The 22,514-nt window shown below is 41.7% G+C and overlaps 3 protein-coding genes across 4 annotated transcripts; 2 read left to right on the forward strand and 1 right to left on the reverse strand.

The window, feature by feature from the left end:
• Positions 1-1,566: 1,566 nt before the first annotated feature.
• LOC124115708 (transient receptor potential cation channel subfamily V member 6-like) lies at positions 1,567-6,891 on the reverse strand. 2 transcript variants are annotated; one of them, XM_046476810.2, is made up of 2 exons: positions 6,723-6,891; positions 1,567-4,381 (listed from the first exon to the last, which is right to left on the reverse strand). In XM_046476810.2, the coding sequence occupies exon 2, from the start codon at positions 4,371-4,373 to the stop codon at positions 2,370-2,372; it is 2,004 nt and encodes a 667-aa protein (XP_046332766.2). In that variant the 5' UTR covers positions 4,374-4,381; positions 6,723-6,891; the 3' UTR covers positions 1,567-2,369. The 2 variants fall into 2 exon arrangements, with proteins under 2 accessions (XP_046332766.2, XP_046332756.2); XM_046476800.2 differs by lacking the exon at positions 6,723-6,891 and adding an exon at positions 5,097-5,295.
• An 807-nt stretch (positions 6,892-7,698) lies between these two features.
• Positions 7,699-15,424, forward strand: LOC124115703. The gene is made up of 5 exons (XM_046476785.2): positions 7,699-8,704; positions 9,184-9,216; positions 9,989-10,131; positions 13,565-13,604; positions 14,187-15,424. Exons 1-5 carry the CDS (start codon positions 8,185-8,187, stop codon positions 14,729-14,731), a joined length of 1,281 nt encoding a protein of 426 aa, XP_046332741.2. The 5' UTR covers positions 7,699-8,184; the 3' UTR covers positions 14,732-15,424.
• A 2,238-nt stretch (positions 15,425-17,662) lies between these two features.
• On the forward strand, positions 17,663-21,463 carry LOC124113899 (transient receptor potential cation channel subfamily V member 6-like). The gene is made up of 2 exons (XM_046474380.2): positions 17,663-17,759; positions 18,509-21,463. Exon 2 carries the CDS (start codon positions 18,522-18,524, stop codon positions 20,646-20,648), a length of 2,127 nt encoding a protein of 708 aa, XP_046330336.2. The 5' UTR covers positions 17,663-17,759; positions 18,509-18,521; the 3' UTR covers positions 20,649-21,463.
• The last annotated feature ends 1,051 nt before the right edge of the window (positions 21,464-22,514 follow it).

Genomic DNA, 22,514 nt, shown 5'->3' on the forward strand with positions numbered 1-22,514 from the left:
GATTATAAAGATATAAGATAACCTAATCTAAACGTCATCCACTGATTTACCCACCTGAACTAGAAATAAAAGAAACCAGACAAACTGTCTCATCTTTTTCATATTTAGATCTAATCATAAAGATTCACAGTGACAGACAATCTCAATAAGACTGTATGACAAGAGAGGTGACGTCAACTTTGCATTGGTCACCTTTTCCTATATGTAGGGCTATATTACAGCAAGCTCCAGAGTTTGGGTCTACATTTCACAACTTTTGAGGTTCAGTCGAGCATGCTCCTGTACCGAGGTGAGGTGAGGTGAAATGGGGTTTAACGTCGCGTCCAAGATTATTGCACTTATATAGCGACGTGCATGTACGTGTGTGTGTGTTTGTGTGGCTGCTTGTACTAGTCCGGACTGATGCCGATTTTTAGTGCTAGCTCAGTGAGATACCATGCCGCAGTTTAACATGAATACCCCACTCAGACACAGTATACTGACTCCGAGCCGACCAGTCCTTGTTTTAGCCCCTTAATGCCGAGCGCCAGACAGGGTAACAACAAGTACCATCTTTTAACGACTTTTGGTATGACGCGGCCGGGGATCGAACCCCGGACCTTCACGCTCTCCGGGCGGACGCTCTACCACTAGACCAGGGAGGCGGTCCCTCTTTAAACGAAGATTTCAAAGAGCACCTTACGATTCTTGCTTAAATGTTGTTAGATCAGGGTTACAACATCCCTAGCCTCAGTAGACTTAAACGTTTTATGGTAGACATATGAAGGACATTTCGAAATTTGACGTATCAGTGACAACTTGACTTGCCTTTGTATGTGTTTGTGACAGGTACCACCGGAAGGGCAGGATATGCTCATCTTTTTTCGCGAATACCTGGTATCATTACTATTGGTTCGTGGTTCATAAACACAAAATGTCATGCTTTTAATATAGTCGGACGCCTTTGGTCTGTAAGTAACACATCGATCTGTACGGAAATGCCTTACTGCAACGTATCGTTCTTTCACTATTAAATTAGTTGCCTCCATTAGTTTGCAGGATCCGCTGTTTATGTGTTTTAATCTCAGATTCACCTCTATGTCTGCTCGTGGGTTTGACAGCAGCTGAAAATCTTTAAAACCGGCTTCCTTGTGATCGGAGGCGGTCGGGTAGCCTAGTGGTTAAAGCGTTCGCTCGTCACGCCGAAGACCCGGGTTCGATTCCCGACATGGGTACAATGTGTGAAGCCCATTTCTGGTGTCTCCCGCCGTTATATTGCTGGAATATTGCTAACAACGGCGTAAAACCATACTCACTCACTCCTTGTAATCGCCCCTTCCACATCAAGCTACACAAGCATATCATGGTGTAGCGGTGTCGACTTGTACATGAAAAGGAATAGACATTTTAATCTGTGCATATAAGTATTATATTCGTATGCACAAACATATGTTTCCCTGGCAAAAGGCTTCGAGTAATAATAACTTAATGCAGATAAACCATTTAATAAAACGTTTAGACTTTAATCAGAAAGGAAACCTTGTAGTCACAAAAAAAAGGATTGAAAGCTAAATAAGGTATGATGTGTTTATTTACATGCACACGCGCCCATGAATTCAACAACTGTAAAAAAACATACCATTTCGACCACATAAACACATGCCACATGAAAGAGAAAAATCAATTTGCTCAATACCATTGTCCTGTTTGAATGAATGACTCTGATCTGACCATGAAAACAAACTAATCACAATCTCAATATAACTAAAGCAAAGTATCCAGCATAAACGGACAACCGATCCACATCCAATCTTGTGTAGCAATATAAAGGATTAAATATTTGCATGCCCACATTCAGATATTTTAAGACAAAAAGGATCATAACAAACGACAACTAATGCAACATATTATACAATGTACTTATTAACAAGATAGTAGTAGCGACTGTGCTTGTCGTAAGAGGCGACTAACGGGATCGGGTGGTCAGGCTCGCTGTCATGGATCCCAATTGCGTGGATCGATGCTCATGATGTCAATCACTGGATTGTCTGGTCCCAACTCGATTATTTACAGACCGCCGTCATATAGCTGGAATATTGCCGAATGCGATGTTAAACAACAAACAAACACACTTATGATAACAAATACTTAGTCATCATAATTAGGGGGCGGTCGGGTAGCCTAGTGGTTAAAGCGTTCGCTCGTCACGCCGAAGACCCGGGTTCGATTCCCGACATGGGTACAATGTGTGAAGCCCATTTCTGGTGTCCCCCTCCGTGATATTGCTGGAATATTGATAAAAGCGGCGTAAAACTATACTCACTCACCCACTCACTCACTCATCATAATTAGCTGATGCAGCTGAGATCGACCATTGCTGGAGGAGTTCTTCAACATATCATCTCATCACTGACAAGTTCAAAATTGTTTGTTCTAGTTGTTCCAGATTCCGAAATCCAAGCATTCGAGACACGAAACCGTGGACTGAGAGAATATATCTCTTTATCTTTTGAGAGAGGCGGGGTTTGGGTACATTGGTCTTTCCTTTCCGTTTCCGGTTTCAAACCTGCAATGGATTTCTCTATTGAGGTCAGCTTTTCACCCATTTGTCTCAATGTCATTTCCTTGTCAGGTCGTTTACTATCACTGTCCATATCTTCGTCATCTTCATATTGTATCTCAATGTACCACGATGAACATTCATCCTTCGTTTTGTCGAAGATGCCACCTTTGCAAATGTGGCGGGTACCCAATATTCTAGACAACCACGGCAAAGATCTCTCAATGTTGATTCCCATCTGGATGGCTTCAACCCTCCACGCGACTGGATGTTCAAAGTCGAAACGGGAGTAGGATTTATTCATCATGGCTATCAGAAGGTTCAACAGCATGATAGTAACAAGAACTATATAGCCAATGTACAGAAGCTTACTGAACACTGGAGCCGCCCCCGCCTTCTCCAGATGGTTCTCCAAGTCCCCATCCCACATTTCCGTCATTCCCATCATGACATTAAACAGTAGGAACATTGTATTGATAGGTGTTTGGTAAAGTTTAACAATGTCACCAGACACCAGAAACTGTGAATGTAATGCAAGAGTAAAAGCAACGAGAATGACTACATATACTAGAACGGTCTTCAAGACATCGAAAAGAATATCCTTGAATATTATGCTCAGAAAGAAATGAATTTCTTGTATTCCTTTTGCAAAGGCAAACGTTACCAGCCAACCGTAAAACAACGTCACTGACATCAGGTCATTCAATCCCTCTGGGCCATATAGACCATATTCACTTACAAATACAGTAACTAGGCATACAAAGACAATGTAATAAACAAAATATACCAGTGACCTTATCAAAGAAACACCTACTATCTTTAAATCCGGATCATCATCAATTGTGGTCCAGCACCTTGCCTTACAAGTTAAACATACATACGCATCGTACAAAAAATATAAAGTAAACAATGTTGGTTCAATTAGACTGGTGGTGTAAAACAGTAGTCTCGCATCATACGTGCTTGTGCTTCGAGTGCCATTTCTGTCGCTGGCCATTACCTCACAACTAGCATAGCTGAATACCGACATGTACACTATATGCATCAATGTGATGAAGACATAGATTTTGGTGGTCACAGAATTATACATCTTCTCGATTGCCCTGACAGGGGGGATGTCTAGGACACGATCTGCACATTCAGGCGAACGTGTTAACATCCTTTCAAGGCAGGAAGGCTCGGGCACACACTCGGTAGTCATGCAGCGCGACACGGAACCATTTGTAAGAGGAGTTATGTTGGTGATGTCATATTGACGGAGGAAGGTGCACACCTCGGAAGTGTACTTCTTATCAGTGCACATCACCTCCTCCATCATCATCAGCCTCTCGACCACAGGATACGCCGCAAGATGGAAAGCCAGCTCAAGAACAGATAATTCCTTAGTATTTTTTATATCAGTGGTCAAGTGAAGTATGCACTCCCGTTTGTGTCTTTGAAAGTCATGCAAAAAAGGTTTCAAAAAGACTGAAAATGAGACCACTCTGTCAAACAGTTCCAGCAAGACGATGTTCGTTGTGTCATTGTGTTTCTCCGTTAGGGCTAAAGTGATACAGTGTAGGATTGTGTTTCCGGCACTGTTAATAGCTTCAAAGTTTACGTTACAGGAATGCTCCAGGTAGGACCTCACCGTCTCAGGGCCGCTGGCATTTGAAGAGGAAGTCAAGGAAACCGACGATGCTTCAGACGACGGCGTCTGTATTGAAGACAGTTCATGAAGGTGCGGTCTCAATTCGCCCTGAGTTATGTCCTCTTCCTTAAAATCGAGCAACTTCAAAAAGGGCGTCATTTGCTCTGTCAAGTGCAGCACGGCACCCAAATCCAATCCCTGCATCGCGAGTTCTGAAAACAAATATACGACTCTTACTTGTAATGCATATCTATCCAAATACGGGGATTCACATGGCATGTCCAGCACCGTTTTCTAAGCGGAGTTGTATACAAATATGTTTGTTTCCTAACTACTATTCTGTTAAATTGGGTTACAAACACACGTGTCCTCAGAGCTGTATTTGGGGGTTATGGAACGCACGTACTTCTTTACTGATAAAACCTAATAAACATTTATTCAAGCCTTTGTATTTTAGTATTCGTGATTTGTGATTTTGAAAAGATGCAGGAATTTAGAAACATTCATGGACTTCCAAATAGTCCTGTCACTATTCTATCACTATTTTCCTTGCATGTCAAACAAGGGCATATATCAAACATAATTGTGTAACATTTACTTGATTAGGCCACAGTGAAATGTGATGTTCGTTGTGTGGGATTGATTCAGTTGCGTCTTCGTTGGCTTACTATAACGAGAAGTATTATGTTTGCTTTTAACGTTACCGGTACATTTTCTTGAGGTATCATTAGTCGTCTGCATATATATATAGCCTCGTGACAATTTGAATATGTGTACAGACATGTTTGTCCAACTGAAAACATATACAAACTTTCATGTCAATATATCCTTATTTCTTATATCCTTATAACTGTCATTTTGTATTCACAGAATATCATTCCTGATTATGACTTACAAAACACTGGACTGTATGTTAAAAACACATACCGTAACAGCCCCGGGCACCTGTTTTCGTGTGCTGTTGTCAGTCAACTAGGACCGTCCCCTCCTGCATAACTGTCTTTCCATAACAATGTAGCCGCAGTATTGCTCTTGTCGCTGAATATCAAGTGTCTGTAGTGAAGCGTCTTTGTTTATGCGGGTGATCTTACATATTGGCGTTGTTATCTATTAATAGGCACAAAGGTTGCTTGGTATTACGCTGACGGTGCTTGTGTATATGTTCTGCACCTGAATGCTTGAGTTCTAACTTGAACTGATCAATATCTTTCATGCATGTGTTCACCATAACGGAATTCATGAGCGGAATGAATATGAAAATGTTGCCTCAACAAAGGACCACGTTAGACGATTCATGTTAGTCTCAATGATATGGGGCCGTTGTCTGTCGTACTTTAGTCAAAATCTTTGACATGGGATTAACGGTCTATGTAAAGAAGCCTGTTGATCCTACACTCGGGACGGGGGCGATTAAATAGGTATGATTGACCGGGTTTGTCAACGAACATGAATCACTGTTTGCATAGTGACATATCAAGACGTATTCCTTAGTTCCATATTTACATATACCAGAACCATTTTATCATGTTTCTTAGGAATACAGACATATGTTGTTGTCAAAGTTAGCACTGACAAATACAACTTTCAATAAACAAAACAAAAATATGAGTGATAGTTAATTGTGACATGAATAGTTGTGTGTGGTATTGGCGTTGAAAAGGAACATATTAGTAATGGTTGATAACGCTTGGAATGTGGGGGTATTCTTCAATGTCTGGTAAATTTACACACCTTGACAAACGTCATAAAAGCTGAGTGATTTTAATGATGTTTCATACATTTCTCACACTTAATAATTTCTTATAACCAAAAATATGGATTTTAAAAGAAATTTAATAACGTTCATAATGCGCCTCATATCCAATCACCAAATTTTAGTGATAGCTAATGGCTCTACATACGAACACATTGGCACAGTTGTGTTTCTGGATCACTGACCGCCTCCGTGGTCTAGTGGCAGAGCGTCCGCCCGGAGAGGGGAAGGTCCGGGGTTCGATCCCCGGCCGCGTCATACCAAAAGCCGTTAAAAGATGATACTTGTTGTTACCCTGTCTGGCGCTTGGCATTAAGGGGCTAAAACAAGGACTGGTCGGCTCGGAGTCAGTATACTGTGTCTGAGTGGGGTATTCATCTCAGTGTGCTAGCACTATAAATCGGCATCATTCCGGACTAGTACAAGCAGCCACTCAAACACACACACGTGCATGCACGTCGCTATATAAGTGCAATAATCTTGGACGCGACGTTAAACCCCATTTCACCTCACCTTCTGGACCAGTAAAGTCCGTACCATGATTTAAACACTTACATTATGCCCAATCTATATCACTTTAAAAGTATATACCCACAATCTATATTACATTAAAACGTATACACCTACAATCTATATTACATAAAAAACGTATATACTACAATGTATATAACATAAAAAGGTACATACCTACAATCCATATTACATACACATTATTACATAAACGAGTGTATGAATACAATATTATCATGCGTGTTTTTGTGTCCCAACTAATGATTAAATATGGGAGAACAATGACTTACTGTATTCTCTGCCCTTCGTTCTCGGTAACGATGCATGAGTGTATAGCCTAAGATCTTAGCATTACATTGAATGTAACACGGTGTTCCGAACATAATAGGTCATGCAGCTATCAGGAACAGCGAACGGCAAATCACAAAATGTTAGCTATGTTCAATCAACCATGCCCCCCGCCTGATACTGATCTACCCACAGTACGCGGGTGTGAGAGGCATAGCCACAGCACGTTCACCCATGTATAGCGTCTCAGTCATATTGGTGACAATGTGAGGACCCTTCGAGAATGAATCTACCTTCAAAGGCACCTTCTCACGATATGTAAAAACAACTAGAAGTGTCATATCCACCGTGTCTTTTGTCTTTAAAAATATGTTTTGTTATAAGGGTAACGCTATTTTTCAGGGCATTATCATTTGCAGAAGCCCGAGGTCGTTCACCACCTGCCCGACGAAGGAGTTTGATCTGGAATTTGTTAGCAAATTAAAAGAAACAACAATATCGGTTTTGAAACATTTACTGCAATCAACACGAATGTCATTGACCCACTTTTACAAATATGGAAACGTCATAGAACAAACCAGATGATGTCACTATTATACGTGACGTCACTATCCCTACCCTATGGCGTCACCTAACAACGGGCGTGATAATGGCCCGTCATCAAGTAATATGAGGGCATTATAACATCCGGGCGGTTTAATGATAATTCTATCCATTTTAGCTATAATAAAGTACAAAGGCGTTTCACAGTGAATGAAGATATAAATCCTTCGCAGAATGTATCTGGAGTATGTAAATAATGCACACTGAGAACGCGCTGCTTAAATGAACACAAAGTGGACACACTATAAGGGTAACGCTATTTTTCAGGGCATTATCATTTGCAGAAGTCTGAGGTCTTCTATTAACTGCGCGACGAAGGATTCAAACAATCTAAATCAACACAATGTCAACTATAACTATCCCTCTCTGTTTATGTAAAGGTGTATGTACTTGAAAACTAATAAGTTATGATATGTCATTAATACAGACTAAAACCTCTCCTTCATATGGGGTATGTTCAAGATGAACATGAGCTCTCTACCAAAAATAAACACAAGAACAAGTAATCCCAATATAGACAAACACGTAAGTGTATACTAGAAACAGCTTTACTGTCTGTACCTATTGGCAGAGCAGGGGTGTATGTATTAACAAGTACAAAGAGTACATAGGGCAGCTATTGCATACTGGTACACGAATACAGGTCGTCTTAGGTATTTGTGTGGCTGTCGTCATGAACAGAATTGCAAATGTACGCGCGTCTACCTGCTTTTTTGCAGAGCTAAAATACATAACAGAGAATGTCAACACGACCGTCATCGGAAATGTCAAGTACCAGGTGTGACACCAGACCTATTTAACAGACGAAGTCTTGAGGAATGTTAACAAGAGCTCCCACATCGTATTTGCTTATATGTGACGATGCCACACAAGAGATATTTAGAAATTTGCCGATCCGATACAGTGCAGATTCATCGAAAGCCATTGTCGAAACCTACACCACATATCTCTCTTCACAGGAGAAAAGTACCGTTCCTTAGAAAGCCATATGTTTATCATGTCGTGTTCATCAGTGGGGATTGTGATTCAGGGACTGTGAAAGATGTTCGGCAATGGTTGACAGATGTTGGCTACAGCTGCTGTGATTGTCACAAGGATGTTCGTCCTGGTCAGCAGCAGATGAAGGGGGCAGCTGAGTTGATCCACAAGTCTCAGTGGATAGTGATAGTTGCAAGCATCCCTGGTGTCGATGAACTGTACAGCATGCTTATAAACATTGCGGTGACTACTGCGATAGAGAGGCAACAGAAATGCCTTATATCCCTTGTGTCTGAGAAATCAGTCCAGAAACAGTTTCCACGCGAGATTAACATGTTCCTGCAGGTACAGCTGTATTCGCCGTCATGGAAGGACCACATGCTATCACTTCTAGAAAAAAGACGTAAGTGGTCAATTTCTAGATTCTTTACTAATCGCATTAATTGTGTTGTCTCCAATACATGTTTGGAATAATGTGAAAATAAGAGAATGAGAGAGGTAGACCAAGAGACACAGCATAAGCCAACGTGGTCCAGCTGGAGGCAGCTTTTCAGTTTGTTTGTTTGTTTGTTTGTTTGTTTGTTGTTTAACGCCGAACTCAGCAATATTCCAGCTATATGACGGCGGTCTGTAAATAATCGAATCTGGACGAGACAATCCAGTGATTAACATCATGAGCATCGATCCACGCAATAGGGTTACGATGACATGCATGAACCAAGTCAGCGAGCCCGACCACCCGACCCCGTTAGTCGCCTCTTAGGGCAAGCATGGGTTGCTGAAGACCTATTCTAACTCGGATCTTCACGGGTATCATTCATACCTAGTCCACTGTAACTTATATGTATATTACTGATAACCCGTCATTTGTGTTCCTTACAGCAACTGTACTCCGAGGCGAAGGTGATCAACCAGGTAAAATGTTTATTCAACACCGTTGTTTAAAAGCTAAATGCCATAAAGACATATGAAGAAGAGAAAAGTGAGAATATGATACCCATGCTTTATACTGATGTTATACAGATTTACAGTTACTGCTACTACTGTATAACGGCAAATTAGTGATGAGTGAGTATGGTTTTACGCCGCTTTTAGCAACATTCCAGCAATATCACGGCGGGAGACACCAGAAATGGGCTTCACACTGCAAAATAGTGATGAGTGAGTGAGTGAGTGAGTGAGTGAGTATGGTCTGTACACCAAGCGGTGAAGAGGTACCCGATAGGATATTGAGATTGTCATGTTTACCTTCAAGCGCCCCAGAGGCAGCTTGGTTTGTATACTCCCTAGGGAGCTGAGAAAGAAATCGATGCACACTGATCCATTGGCTGTATTAATAATGGCATTAGGGCTTTGAGCATGAGACAAAGCATGACCCATAGCGGATTGTAAAAATATCCATATATTTCTTCTTCTTCGTTTTCTTCTTCTTCTTCTTCTTAATATTATTATCATTATTATCTGTCCATTACTAAGTCAAAACAAATAAGAGACGGTCGGGTAGCCTAGTGGTTAAAGCGTTCGCTCGTCACGCCGAAGACCCGTTTCGATTCCCGACATGGGTACAATGTGTGAAGCCCATTTCTGGTGTTCCCCCGCCGTGATATTGCTGGAATTTTGCTAACAAAGGCGTAAAACCATATTCACTCACTCACTCACTTAAAACAAATGATAACACATGTTGTAGGGAGGCAGTTTGTCCACAGAGGGATGTCCTATGCGAATCTGTCTGTCAAATGGTTACCCCGATGCATGACTTCAGTTGGGGAATTGACCTCTACAAACAGGCGAACAAGTGCGCTTCCCTACACAACGTTCAGAAAAACGAAGGTACCATCTCTCTCTTCTATGAAGATAAGCTCATGATCCCTACTTCTGTCGTTAGATTGAACGTGGGGTCAGATTGCCATATCTGTAGATAAACAAAGGGGTAAGGTTATGGCAGTCGCATATGGCAATCTATCCATATGTTAGCGCGCCAGCGTCCTATGGTCCTGGGTTTGAATCCCAGAATCAGCTGGATATGTTTCGAGGTTTTTCAACACCATACATGCACGTTGGTTTCATCTAAGTGGTAAACGTCTAAGATCTGCACGTCTCTATCTTTCCTCCAACACTTAACTGACACGCCGCGATGTAACTAAACCACGTAAAGCGGCGTTAAATCCAACTCACTCACTCACTCTGTTGAGTTACATACTTTTGTGCTTTGATGTTGACTACCACAGGAACAACACCAGAACGAGTTGTAACAACCAGCTGGTTGGCCTTGTCCACATTCAATGCTTCACAGTCACAGTAATACAGACTCGGGTGAAAGTAGGACATTCGCTGACTCAAGGACTCCGCCTATCTATTCAGCCTAAATATCGTATTCATTTGTAAATAATAAGGTTGTTGTTCAAGTTGTTGTCAGTACAGTTAACGTTGCCACAACAGTTCCCTATATGAATATACACAAGTAACCATTCAGGCCAAAACCACTTTGTTTGCTATTATACCTTCTATTCTGGCATTAAGAACCAATGGAGGCTTTTGGTGTTGCTTGGACGTTTACACGTAGACCAAACTGAATTTAGATTACATTATTTCAACTGAACTGGGCACATTGACTCAAAAAAGGACCCGTTCGTCCTTGAACACTGCTTCCACTGTGTTTAGCCATTAAGACGCTTTGATTAATGTTATATACGCTTAGACCGCCTCCGTGGTCTAGTAGTAGAGCGTCCGCCCGGAGAGCGAAAGGTCCGGGGTTCGATCCCCGGCCGCGTCATACCAAAAGAAGATGGTACTTGTTGTTACCCTGTCTGGCGCTCGGCATTAAGGGGCTAAAACAAGGACTGGACGGCTCGGAGTCAGTATACTGTGTCTGAGTGGGGTATTCATGTTAAACTGCGGCATGGTATCTCAGTCAGCTAGCACTATAAATCGGCATCAGTCCGGATCGGGACTAGTACAAGCAGCCACACACACACGTGCATGCACGTCGCTATATAAGTGCAATAATCTTGGAGGCGACGTTAAACCCAATTTCACCTCACCTTATATACGCTTATAAAAGTGGGACATACTCGGAAATAGCTTAAAATTTCTAAAATCGTTAGAGAAATTAGTTTCTAGTAATAGTTATATGATACTAATGAACAAACTGGGAACACATTACAACCGGCAATGACGTATCACAGTAGATGTTATGACCACCAACGAACCTGAAAGACGATACGGGAAAGATGGGAAATTCCAAAGTTGAAGTCGACCCATACGCAAACGGGACAACAAATGGCGTCAGTATGTTGTCCTGATAGTACTGTCCAGTGGCTCTTGTAAATATGGAGTGGGGTTCGATCAGTCATAGTGATGCCACCCCACACCATAACCGACCCACCGCCAAATCTCAAATGAGGTCTCAGGTTGACATTGGCTTGACGTTCATTTCGACGACGTCAGACACGACCACGCCTACCAAGGAAGTGCAAAGTGAAACGGGATAAATCTGAAAACATGACACATGACCAGTGACGCCCATCCCAGTTTCGACGTGGCCGTCGATCATGGAAATGAGTTACTTGAAGACGATTTCTAATCGCCTGACCCGTAACTCGTACTCCAGCAGCCTGATGTAAGCTTTCAGCACACCTGTCTGATAAACAGAATCAATGTCATTGAAACAAATAATGGTCCACAGAGATTAATCGACCTTCCTTGAAAGTGTCAAAATTAGGAATGACATCCTACGCACGTGTGTGGATGGCGCTACTGAGTGAGACACGTGCAAAGAATCGGATGAATTTTGGTGTTATGTCTTTCAGACATAAACGTTCTTGCAAAGGATGTTTGTCATCAACATTTCTCTTGGTCTAATTCTTGGTGTTAACATTTATATTTCTTTATCCCCTACATTTTGTTAAAGGGGGCACGGGTGGCCAAGTCGTCTAAGGCGCCGCGATTCGCTGTGCAGAGTTGCGTCCCTTTGGCACGCCAGAAACCTATGATTGTGGGTTCGAATCCCGGTTCGTCCCGATTATGTTTCTAGGCTTGTCAGCACCATACCCGTGCTCGTGGGTTTCAACGAAGGGGTAAACGTCTGAGACCTACATCACTTCGGGCTTTCCTCCCACATTAAGCTGACACGCCGTGATATGACTGGAATACTGTTAAAAGCGGCGTAAAAATCATATAGCAGACATACATGTTGGTAGCATTATTCAATCACTGTACAGAGCTTATAAAAGATGTTCTTTAGCTGTATCCTATCGGGCTACGCTTCAAGCAATGTATCATATGGGAATGGCATCTGATGTGACAAGAAAGGCTTAAACACATTGCAAATATACAACGACAACGCCATGAATAATCAGGTTAAGCTTGTCTTGTCCTAGCGTTAGCATTCGCCACTCACACAATTTACATAAAAAATACGTGTTTGTTGCCTGATAACCCACAGCCATGCGGCGTCGGCCTTGTAAGCAAACCAGACAATCAAGTGATAGATGGACCAGAAAATCCAGTGACACGATTGGACATTTACCGATTTACTAAAATACATATGTTATGTTTGAATTACGTCTATTGTGTACAAGTGCAGAGATTAAACCCATGATAAATTGCACCGATGTTTGTGAATGCTACAATATTGATTTCTTTATGCAAAAATACCATATGACTATGTATAAGTCACACTATCACACTACGGATGCTGACATTGCCTATCTTAAAATCATTTTGCTTGCGTTCACTGATATTGCGATATCGATTAAATTTTGCCGTCTTAATTTTGACCTGATTTGTTTTATATTTATATTATGATATTTGCTTCACTTTGTTCTGTCCTTTGTCGTCATGTAGTTTATAATCATTAACTTGATTCTCATCGCAATATGGCTGCAATATTGCTAGATGCAAAAGTAAAACAATCACTTACTCACTATTGCGATATCAGTATATTTATTCTAAAGAGATTGATAGGACAACCAATTGATGGGTACATTATTTAATAATACCTTGCGAATTTTAATATGACGTAATAATATGGCGTCGTTTGGCTTCAAACGTTGATGTCTGGATCAAACAAGCTCATAAGGTGTCACTTTGTTTGCCAACAAGCAACTTTGGCATAATTCAACTCAAATTAAGTTACGAGCTGTATAGAGGAAAGATTTGGCGAATGTAACCAATGCTTCTTTAGGTTAGTTAGTCAGCACAACGTGAGAATAATGAACAAGTGTAATAAAATGTCACTACATATATAACTTTGTCCTTACAGACAGATGACTTCCCGCCTGTTGATAATGTCGGCCCTACACGTGAGTTGTTCATTGTGCTATTAACACTACCACTACATTGTCTATAATAATATTGTTTTATTATTTATACAGGCTTTTCGGAGAAGAAAATTGTGTTGTTTCAAAGATTCCGTACTTGTAGAAAACGGAGGTAACACATCTTGACCATTTTGTCTGTAGCTTTCTAGTTTGATTACCGCTGAATAAACTGGACCATATCTTCCACACTGCGCTGGTGTTTTGCTGTTTCATAGCTATATAAATTATTTTGGCATATCGCTCAGGTATTGACTTAATATTGTGGTTTGGTGTGGCAATGAGTAACGCTTGTTTACATTTTAAGCGTTCATGTTTTAAGTTCTTTATTGAGCATGGCTATATTTGCCCTTGAAGTTTATCATTTAAATGTACTCTTTGACAATATTTAAGATCATTTGGTACTTGTTAAGAATTACTCATTTCTGGTGTACAAATATGTCTTAAATCATTTTTCTATTCATTTCCGAGAGACAAGAAATCAAATTCGTAAGCTCTACCCGTACCAAAGGGCACGGGCATGTTAACAGACAAAGGGATTAAATTGTTGGTCAATTTTCATTTCAGAAATACTCCAACAAGAGACAGATGGCGCTGGCGCAACATCACCGGATGTGACATCAAGACACAACAGTGACGAGAGTGTAAGAAACCCAGAAAGCCCTACAGCAACCGCTGACTCAATCCAAATGTCCCCAAACCAGAACCAAGCACAGCCGACTCCCGAAGATGCAAAGCTACCAGAAATAACACTTCAAAAACAAGGTTCGACATTTCAGATGCAAGCACACAACGATAATCGTTGCCTTTTACCTTCAACGTACAGGATTGACCGTGGCCCTTTGATCTCAACACGGAGGCTTCCCTTCCTCTGCAGCCTGCCCCTACATATACCTGGTGCTACGCCCAACACGGGATTCAGGACATATGTAACAGACCCGTCATCAACGAAAGACCCAGCCAAGACGTCCACGACACGCAAACCCCCACGGGAGCCTATTCCGTTGGTGCAATCATGGGGTAAATCACCGTCCATTCAAACTTTTCGTTTACGGGTTGGGACACCTCGGCCAGTTCTGTTCATTTATGGTCTTTCCAAACATAATGACTAAAGGGGGAATGAGGTTGAGTATGTGAATAAGATCTCATATGAATGACGCAAGGCAACCAACAAACACTTACGCAAATTGTGTGAATAGCGGGTGCTTCCGGTAGGGCAAGAGTTGCTTCCCTTTTCCCAAACACCTGATGTCATCACTGATTTTCAGTTATCCATTTATAATTGTCATCGCTATTTTGCCTTTTACGCCCAATAGAATCTGTTTCGACAGATAATCGAGATAATTATTCTCTGACGTTGTCGTTTTATATTTACGTTGCATTAGCAATGTTTGCATTATACTATTGAAGAACATTTGAAACATGGTACTGGGTAAATACTAGCAAATCAGGAAAGCACCATGTATACGTACATGACTTCTCTGTATATCACTTGCTTGATAACGGTGTTAGAACCTACACCGAAACGTCGCTCTTAATTGTAATAAAGAAGTTGTTTATCCATAAATTCTTATACGTACATGGTCTATCGACATTGCATTCCTTGCTTGATTGTCAGTGGATAATGGCACAAGGGAGATCACTGTGTCCGCTGTTAAGTCTAAGAGATTTCGATGTCAAATTTGTAGCGAATTCTAATTCCATCGTAATCCTGACAGTACCAGGGATGTTATTGCAGTATGCCATGGCCTTGGCTCCTCTGTCGGGTGAAGTCACGACGTCGAGTTGATGCTGAGTATTGTTTGTTATCCCTGGGATATATTAAGTCTTTAAAATATTTTCGAAGACTGATTATTGTTGTTTTCATTATCCTTAGTTCCCATCTCTTCACCTTGACAGACAGGGTCCTTATAAAGTTAATGGCCAATTGTGTGGCCTTTAGTATGGAGATCCGGGGTAGAATAGGTCTTCAGCAACCCATGCTTGCCGTAAAAGGCGACTATGCTTGTCGTAAAAGGCGACTAACGGGATCGGGTGGTCAGGCTCGCTGACTTGGTTGATGCAGGTCATCGATCCCAATTGCGTGGATCGATGCTCATGATATTGATCACTGGATTGTCTGGTCCAGACTCGATTATTTACAGACCGCCGTCATATAGCTGGAATATTGCGGCGTAAAAAAACCCAACCAACCAACCAACCTTTAGTCTGGCTTGTCGTACTTGATGAAGGTGTCAGGCGAAAAACATTATTATGAAGTTTTCATATTATCAATTTGTGTTAAGTGTTGGCTAAAATGGAGTGTTCGTGTTCTGTGCATTGCCGATTGCCTGACTTGCCCCCGCCATGGCATGGATGGTTGCTCATGGTTTCAAACACTGGTCGGTGTGACATAGTTTGAATGTTGATTCTCAAGATCCCCCAAGACTTTAACTTGTCGAATGACCCTGCCTCATTTGTAAAAAGGAATTTAACATAACGTTCAGGGTATGCACAAGCCTAAGTATATGTCATTCAATGTTCCGTTTACTGACTTGACAAGCAGCCTATTGTGACGTTTCATATAAGAGCTTGAATGATACACGGCTGATCTATAATCTACGTGAATGGAATCTTCACTAGCATAGGACTATTCCAAGCTCACACAGTGCTGCCGTGGAGTAGGAGGTAGATATAGCGTCTTGTCCCCGGCCCTTCAATGTTGCCATAACACGGCGTGCAAGAAGAAATGTTTGTTAGATGGCAATAAAAGAGACATCTATCATGTCCTTGGTAAATGAGTTGCATCGATACTTAAATGTAATCCTGAAATTACAATATTTGCTAAAAGGAGTGAATGAATGTTGTACGCCACAGCCAGCAACATACAAGCCAAATTACAACCTCAGGTACACACTAGTCAACCAGTGGTTGATAACATGACCAACTATACACGCCGTCGGGACACGGTGACCCGAAAACTTCATAATTCTAACCATCCATTCCTCATTCTTGGCCCTCATGGCGAAGCTGCCCACCAATGCCCATGGAGTTCACGACCTTCCAAAATAACACTGTAGCATTTTGGGGCCGATCACAACAGGGGTTTGGCTTCCAAATTCCGTTTTGTTAGTGACTGAAACGTGTTTCGGTCAAGGATTCCTGACAAGCAATTGTTTTCTCTGAAATCAGTAAACCACTCATTTTTATGGACCTACAACACAAATGTTCAGGAAATCTAGTAAACAGTTAGTTTCGTGGAAAATAATTTAGGTCCAGTATTTTCAGGAATACGGCATTTTTTCAAGGAATTCCCAGCTCCGAGTAACTTCCTCACACTCGATGGTTAGTAACGGTAAACACGAAATCGATTCCTTTGACGTAGCCATATACTTAAATCTCGGTCTGAGTCATGCCAAGGTGTATGATAAAGGTGTAATATCAACTACACTTTCCAATGCAGATATGTCTTCACTAGTACTCTCGATATCTAGACTTCAGCAATTCTACTTACTTAAAATATGATAATTCTGTTATACCCTCGTGTATATTTAATGAGCGAACCATTTAACCGCCTTCCCTATTCATGGCTTGCAAAGTTATTCGTCCATAGTTAACAATAACCGGAAAGTTCACTTCAATGCTGAGCCTTAATGCTCACCGTTAAAAGGATCGAAAGTCCCTCTACCTTTGGATAATCACTGAATGCAGAAAATAAGAAAACAACTGATGGCGAAACTAAATTTGGTTTCTACTTTATATGAATGTTGGCTCTCTCTGACACATGCCTCCTTTCAATCTAACTTCTCAGTACTCGTGGCGCACGACAATTACCATTGAATCAATGTCAGGGACGTGGTCGCTTAATGGCTAGATACATTGAGAGATATAATTTACGCTCATATTGATAGTCTCGACGTATTCGCTGAAAAGCTTTGCTTCAGCGTTTGCATAATAACTGAACATATTACTTCCACATTTAACTGTCGCTTCTGTATAACAATACACTGCATTGTAACTAAACGTATTCTATAGCTCGCTGTGCGGCTACGAAGAAACTATCAACATACATTAGGAGTTTGAGTTGTGTTTGTGAGTGCCATTTACACCAGCAACGGAGAGACAGACACAACGTGAGTGACTAGTTATCGAGCGAAAAAGGTGAGTTCGTTGATTGTTCTGTGCGTGCTGGCATAGTTTTAGTGAAGGTAAATGTTACACCACTTGTCACTGGCCAGGGTTACAAGAATGCCAAATAGCATAGTCAATGTTTCACTCAAAACCATATATCGACGTGGTCTGAAGTTTGTTCCGTTTACCGCATTTAATGGCATTTAACGTTCACGATTATTGCACTTATATAGCGACGTGCATGCACGTGCGTCTGTGCCTGCTTGTCCTTGTCCGGGCAATTTTTTTGTGCTGGTCCACTGTGATACCATGCCGCAGTTTAACATGAATACCCCACTCAGACACAGTACTCCGAGCCGACAAGTCCTTCTTTTAGCCCCTTTATGCCAAGCACGAGGCATGGTAACAACAAGTACCATCTTTTAACGTCTTTTGGTATGACGCGGCCGGGGATCGTACCCCAGACCACGGAGACGATCTCAGGTTTAGTAGTGTTGACCTGCTCCATATCCAAATTCCATATTCAGCTGAGTTTCTTTCCATGTAATGAACCTTGAAATACTTACGCATAAACGTTACGTTTCCAAAACGTCTGTTGTCATGTGACACATCGGGCACGAGTGGCCAACTGGTCAGCGCCGTCATGCCAACACACGATGATCTTGGGTTCGAATCCCACTTTGGCCCGATTATAATAATGATGTTGAAACACCCTAATTTTATAATTTCATAATTTAATGGTTGACTATGATAACAACTACACACTCCTTTTCTTTCAGATAAAACGTTTCCATGGCAGCAATTGAAATGGACACAGTGGCGGGCCTAACGGGGTTCACAGACGCGATGAAATGCGTGTTTAATCTCCACAAGCAGTACAAGGCGAAACTAGCTGCCAGTACAGACTCTTCGTGGAACAATGAGTCGGTTGTCAGGGAAATCGCTACGGGGCTAACTCCCGAACATATGCTGATGTTCAACTCCAAGAACAGTAAAGGGAATACAGTGATGCACTGTATAGCGGTGTACACTAAGAAACAACCCCAATCACAGAAGCTGCTGGAGCTGTTTGATGTTGTCATCCTATTGTCACCCTTCTGGTGGTGTCAGGAGAAGGAGCTGCAGGCCCCTGAGGATGACAAAACACTCCAACGTTACAAGCGGGATGCTGTTCGTTTTTTAACCATGTCATTAAAGAATGGTGACCAGCTGTCTGTTCTTGAGTTGGCGTTCCAAATAGGGGCTACCACAATAGTAGAGAAACTGATGAAGATGGAACAGGTGACGTGTTCACACAAGATGTACGTCAAGGACGTCTCTTACAGATGGTATGACATTACCCATATCACTCCTCAGACAAGCATACAGACAGGCACGGAAACAAAACAGTGCTGTTTGGAAGGGCTAGTTTCACACTTACCGGACACTACAAATGACATACTGAACTTGCCACCTGTGCAGAAGATCGAACAGATGTACAGCTCAGTCGCAGCTAAGATATACGCTGTTATCACATTAGTGCATGTCCTGTACATGACAGCATTTAGTGCTATCTGTTGTTTGTTGATGGAAAGAAGACAAACAGTTGACAAGGAGCCCATTCGGACAGTATTAGCCTTCTACTCCGTAGGTTTGATTGAACCCATATTAATCACCGCGTACTGGCTCCATCGGATGTACAAGAATGTCGACTGCCGACCACGGTGCTGTTGCATGACCTGTTTCCACTTTTCCAAACCTAACACACCGGTGACCTTGGTCTACGTCCTCAAGGCTTTTGCATGGCCAATCTGCTACATGACATTTGTATGCTTGGTACTTGCGTTTATGATCACGTTTTTGGTCCAAGGATCCGGTGGAATACATTATCTGATGTCTGTGACTCTATTGTATGGCTGGTTGCTAACGTTTGCCTTTGCTAAGGGAATAAGGGGAGTTCGCTTCTTCCTCAACGTTATGTTTAAAGAAATCCTTTTGGATGTGGTGAAGGTCATTTTGGTCTATGTGGTCTTTCTACTGGGGTTTGCTCTGGCGCTGCACTCACAGTTCTTGGATGCCCCGAATACAGTAGCGAAGTACAGAACACCTCTCCAAACGATGTTCCTTCTCTTTAACGTCATGCTGGGGATAACGGAAATGTGGGATGGAAATATGGAGGGACAACTAGAGGCTAGTGGAACGGCACCAGTATTCAGTCAACTCTTGTACAGTGGCTATATTTTGCTTGTAACCATCTTGCTGTTGAACCTTCTGATAGCCATGATGGTTAAATCCTACACCAGTGCCAACTACGAACATCCAGTGTCGTGGAAAGTGGAAAGCATCCAACTCGGACTGATGGTTGAGAATGCCGCTCCTTGGCTGTCGCGGCTGCTTGGTACAGGGTCCATTCGTTCCGGGAGGGTCTTCGACGACGACACAGATCCGGATTTGCACGTATGGTACATTCAAGTGGGACACGAGAAGAGCGACTACAGAACCACGGGCAGGCGTCCTGAAAGATATGCCGTGACGCATGTCGAGGACAAGAGCGAATGTTTAACCTGTAAACGCCGTGGTGGAGGGGGCAATTCGGAAGACTATGACAAGCTCAGAGACAACATTGAAGCACTTGCGCAAATTATGAATACCAGCACATCGGAGCTCGAAAATACGGTGAATAGCAGAATATCCTCAACAAAAAAATCGGTACATAAAACCAGAAAACTGGTTGTGGATGATGTTCAAAAATTGAATCAAAGGTTTTCGGATCTTGCTGAGAGCGTTGAGAATGCATTGACAAGAATCGCCGATATACAGGCGACATTGAAAAAACAAGCAGTGCATAAGAAACAAGCAGAAACGAAGGTTGCCGCTACACCATCAGTCACAAATGAGGGAAAAACGGAGCCAAACACTGCCGCAAATGCTTGGACATGAAAACGTATTTGATGTTTTCATCATCATATCTGCACATATGAGAGACTTGTATGATCACTCTTTCGTTTTGCTTTTATTTAATTATCTATGATTGAAGTAGACAGTGATATAGCTAACTTCCAAGGCCATTGTTTCCCGCAACGACAAAGTACACGTGATACTGCTGCATACCGTTTCTTCTTAAGAGAAGAGGTGGTGGGGTAGCCTAGTGGTTAAAGCGTTCGCTCGTCACGCCGAAGACCCGGGTTCGATGCCCGACATTGGTACAATGTGTGAAGCTCATGTCTGGTGTCCCCCGCCGCGATGTTGCTGGAATATTGTTAAAAGCGGCGTAAAACCATACTCACTCACTCTTCTACAAAGAAAATAAATATGAAAGTATTGACTTGTTATTCCCTTACTGACTGTGATACCACGAGACTGATATGGTTAACTTAGCCTTTATTTTGTAAACTATTTTCTTTCCCCGTGAAATGAAAAAATGACACGAAATATTAATAATTGCTTTATTGATTCTTAATTTTGAAAAGGGTGTCATTACAGGATACAAAGTTTTAGAAAACTTTATGTCCATAAATATTACATATTTTAGTTTTATTAATAGATACTTATATAGTGTGTGATCTAGTATAAAACCGACTGTATAAAGCATCATGCCATTACGGGAACGTCAGAGTAGTTATAGTGGTAGTGAGAGGATATACTATGTATATTCATAATTACAGTGGCTATAGTTGGATCTGAATTTTTCTATATATGTTGCTGTTTATGCTTGTTGCACTGTATAACAAAATAAAGAATCTCATAAACATTGATGTGGACAATATTTCCTTTTGATATGGATTTTATTAGCCAAAGGCCTCCCCAACGAGGGCTATAAATACAACTTATGTATAAAACTGGTTTTGATGACGATGCTGATCCGGATGAGATAATGTGAGCAATGTGCCTATTAAGTACTTTTATCATTGTTTGTGATCTTAATACGAATTATGAAGCTCTAGTATGTTTTCACGTGACATATATAATAGTTATGAAAACAAATCAAAGTCCCTGCCCGGAGACAATATTATCAGCTACACTGCGCACAGCATGAGTGAGTGAGTGAGTGAATGAGTTGGGTTTAACGCCGCTTTTAACAGTATTCCAGTTATATCGCGGCGTGTCAGCTTAATGTGGGAGGAAAGCCCAAAGTGATGCAGGTCTTAGACCCACGAGCACGGGTATGGCGATGACAAACATAGAAACATAATCGGGGCGAACCGGGATTCGAACCCACAATCATAGGTTTCTGGGGTGCCCAAGGGACGCAACTCTGCACAGCGAATCGCGGCGCCTTAGACGACTGGGCCACCCGTGCCCCCGCACACAGCATGCACACTGCCCGGAAACAACACAATGAGCAGGAGTGACTATTACAAAAATCTTTCAATTTATCGTCTCAACTGCCGGGTGAAAGAAAGCATACCCCCATGTTTGATGGTGGTTAAAATGAAAAAAAATAACAAGGGCTGTTTTTTTCATGATGATGCATTTGATAACGGCATCACAGATGATTTTTACCATAAGTGATTATTGGCAGGTGATGCATTTGATATGGGCATCCTAGTTATGGGTTCGACCTATGGAGTATTTCGGCGACTGTCTCAGCCTAGTGACGTTTCGGTAACGTTTGTCATTTTTTGGTCAAACAAAATCTTCAGGTTTATACTTTCTTTTGCCTGGAAGATTATGTAGGAATTCCACTGTCGTAGTACTTCAGTCAGTGCATCGTGCCACATGAGGATATGTTATATAGTATGAAAATGAAAAAAAAGTACTATTTTCTTAAAGCATTTCCAAATCTGCTTTGCTTTGGTATTTTAG

The sequence above is a fragment of the Haliotis rufescens genome, unplaced genomic scaffold, assembly GCF_023055435.1.
Source record: "Haliotis rufescens isolate VD_foot unplaced genomic scaffold, xgHalRufe1.0.p SCAF_4, whole genome shotgun sequence".
In the NCBI taxonomy this organism is placed as follows: Eukaryota; Metazoa; Mollusca; class Gastropoda; order Lepetellida; family Haliotidae; genus Haliotis; species Haliotis rufescens.

Excerpts from the sequence above, each read along its gene's own strand:
- LOC124115708 (XM_046476810.2), bottom strand. The coding sequence starts at position 4,373 with ATGCAGGGATTGGATTTGGGTGCCGTGCTGCACTTGACAGAGCAAATG.
- LOC124115703 (XM_046476785.2), top strand. The coding sequence starts at position 8,185 with ATGCCACACAAGAGATATTTAGAAATTTGCCGATCCGATACAGTGCAG. Across the intron at positions 8,705-9,183 it reads ATCACTTCTAGAAAAAAGAC|CAACTGTACTCCGAGGCGAA; the intron begins GTAAGTGGTCAA and ends TGTTCCTTACAG. Across the intron at positions 9,217-9,988 it reads AGGCGAAGGTGATCAACCAG|GGAGGCAGTTTGTCCACAGA; the intron begins GTAAAATGTTTA and ends CACATGTTGTAG.
- LOC124113899 (XM_046474380.2), top strand. The coding sequence starts at position 18,522 with ATGGCAGCAATTGAAATGGACACAGTGGCGGGCCTAACGGGGTTCACA.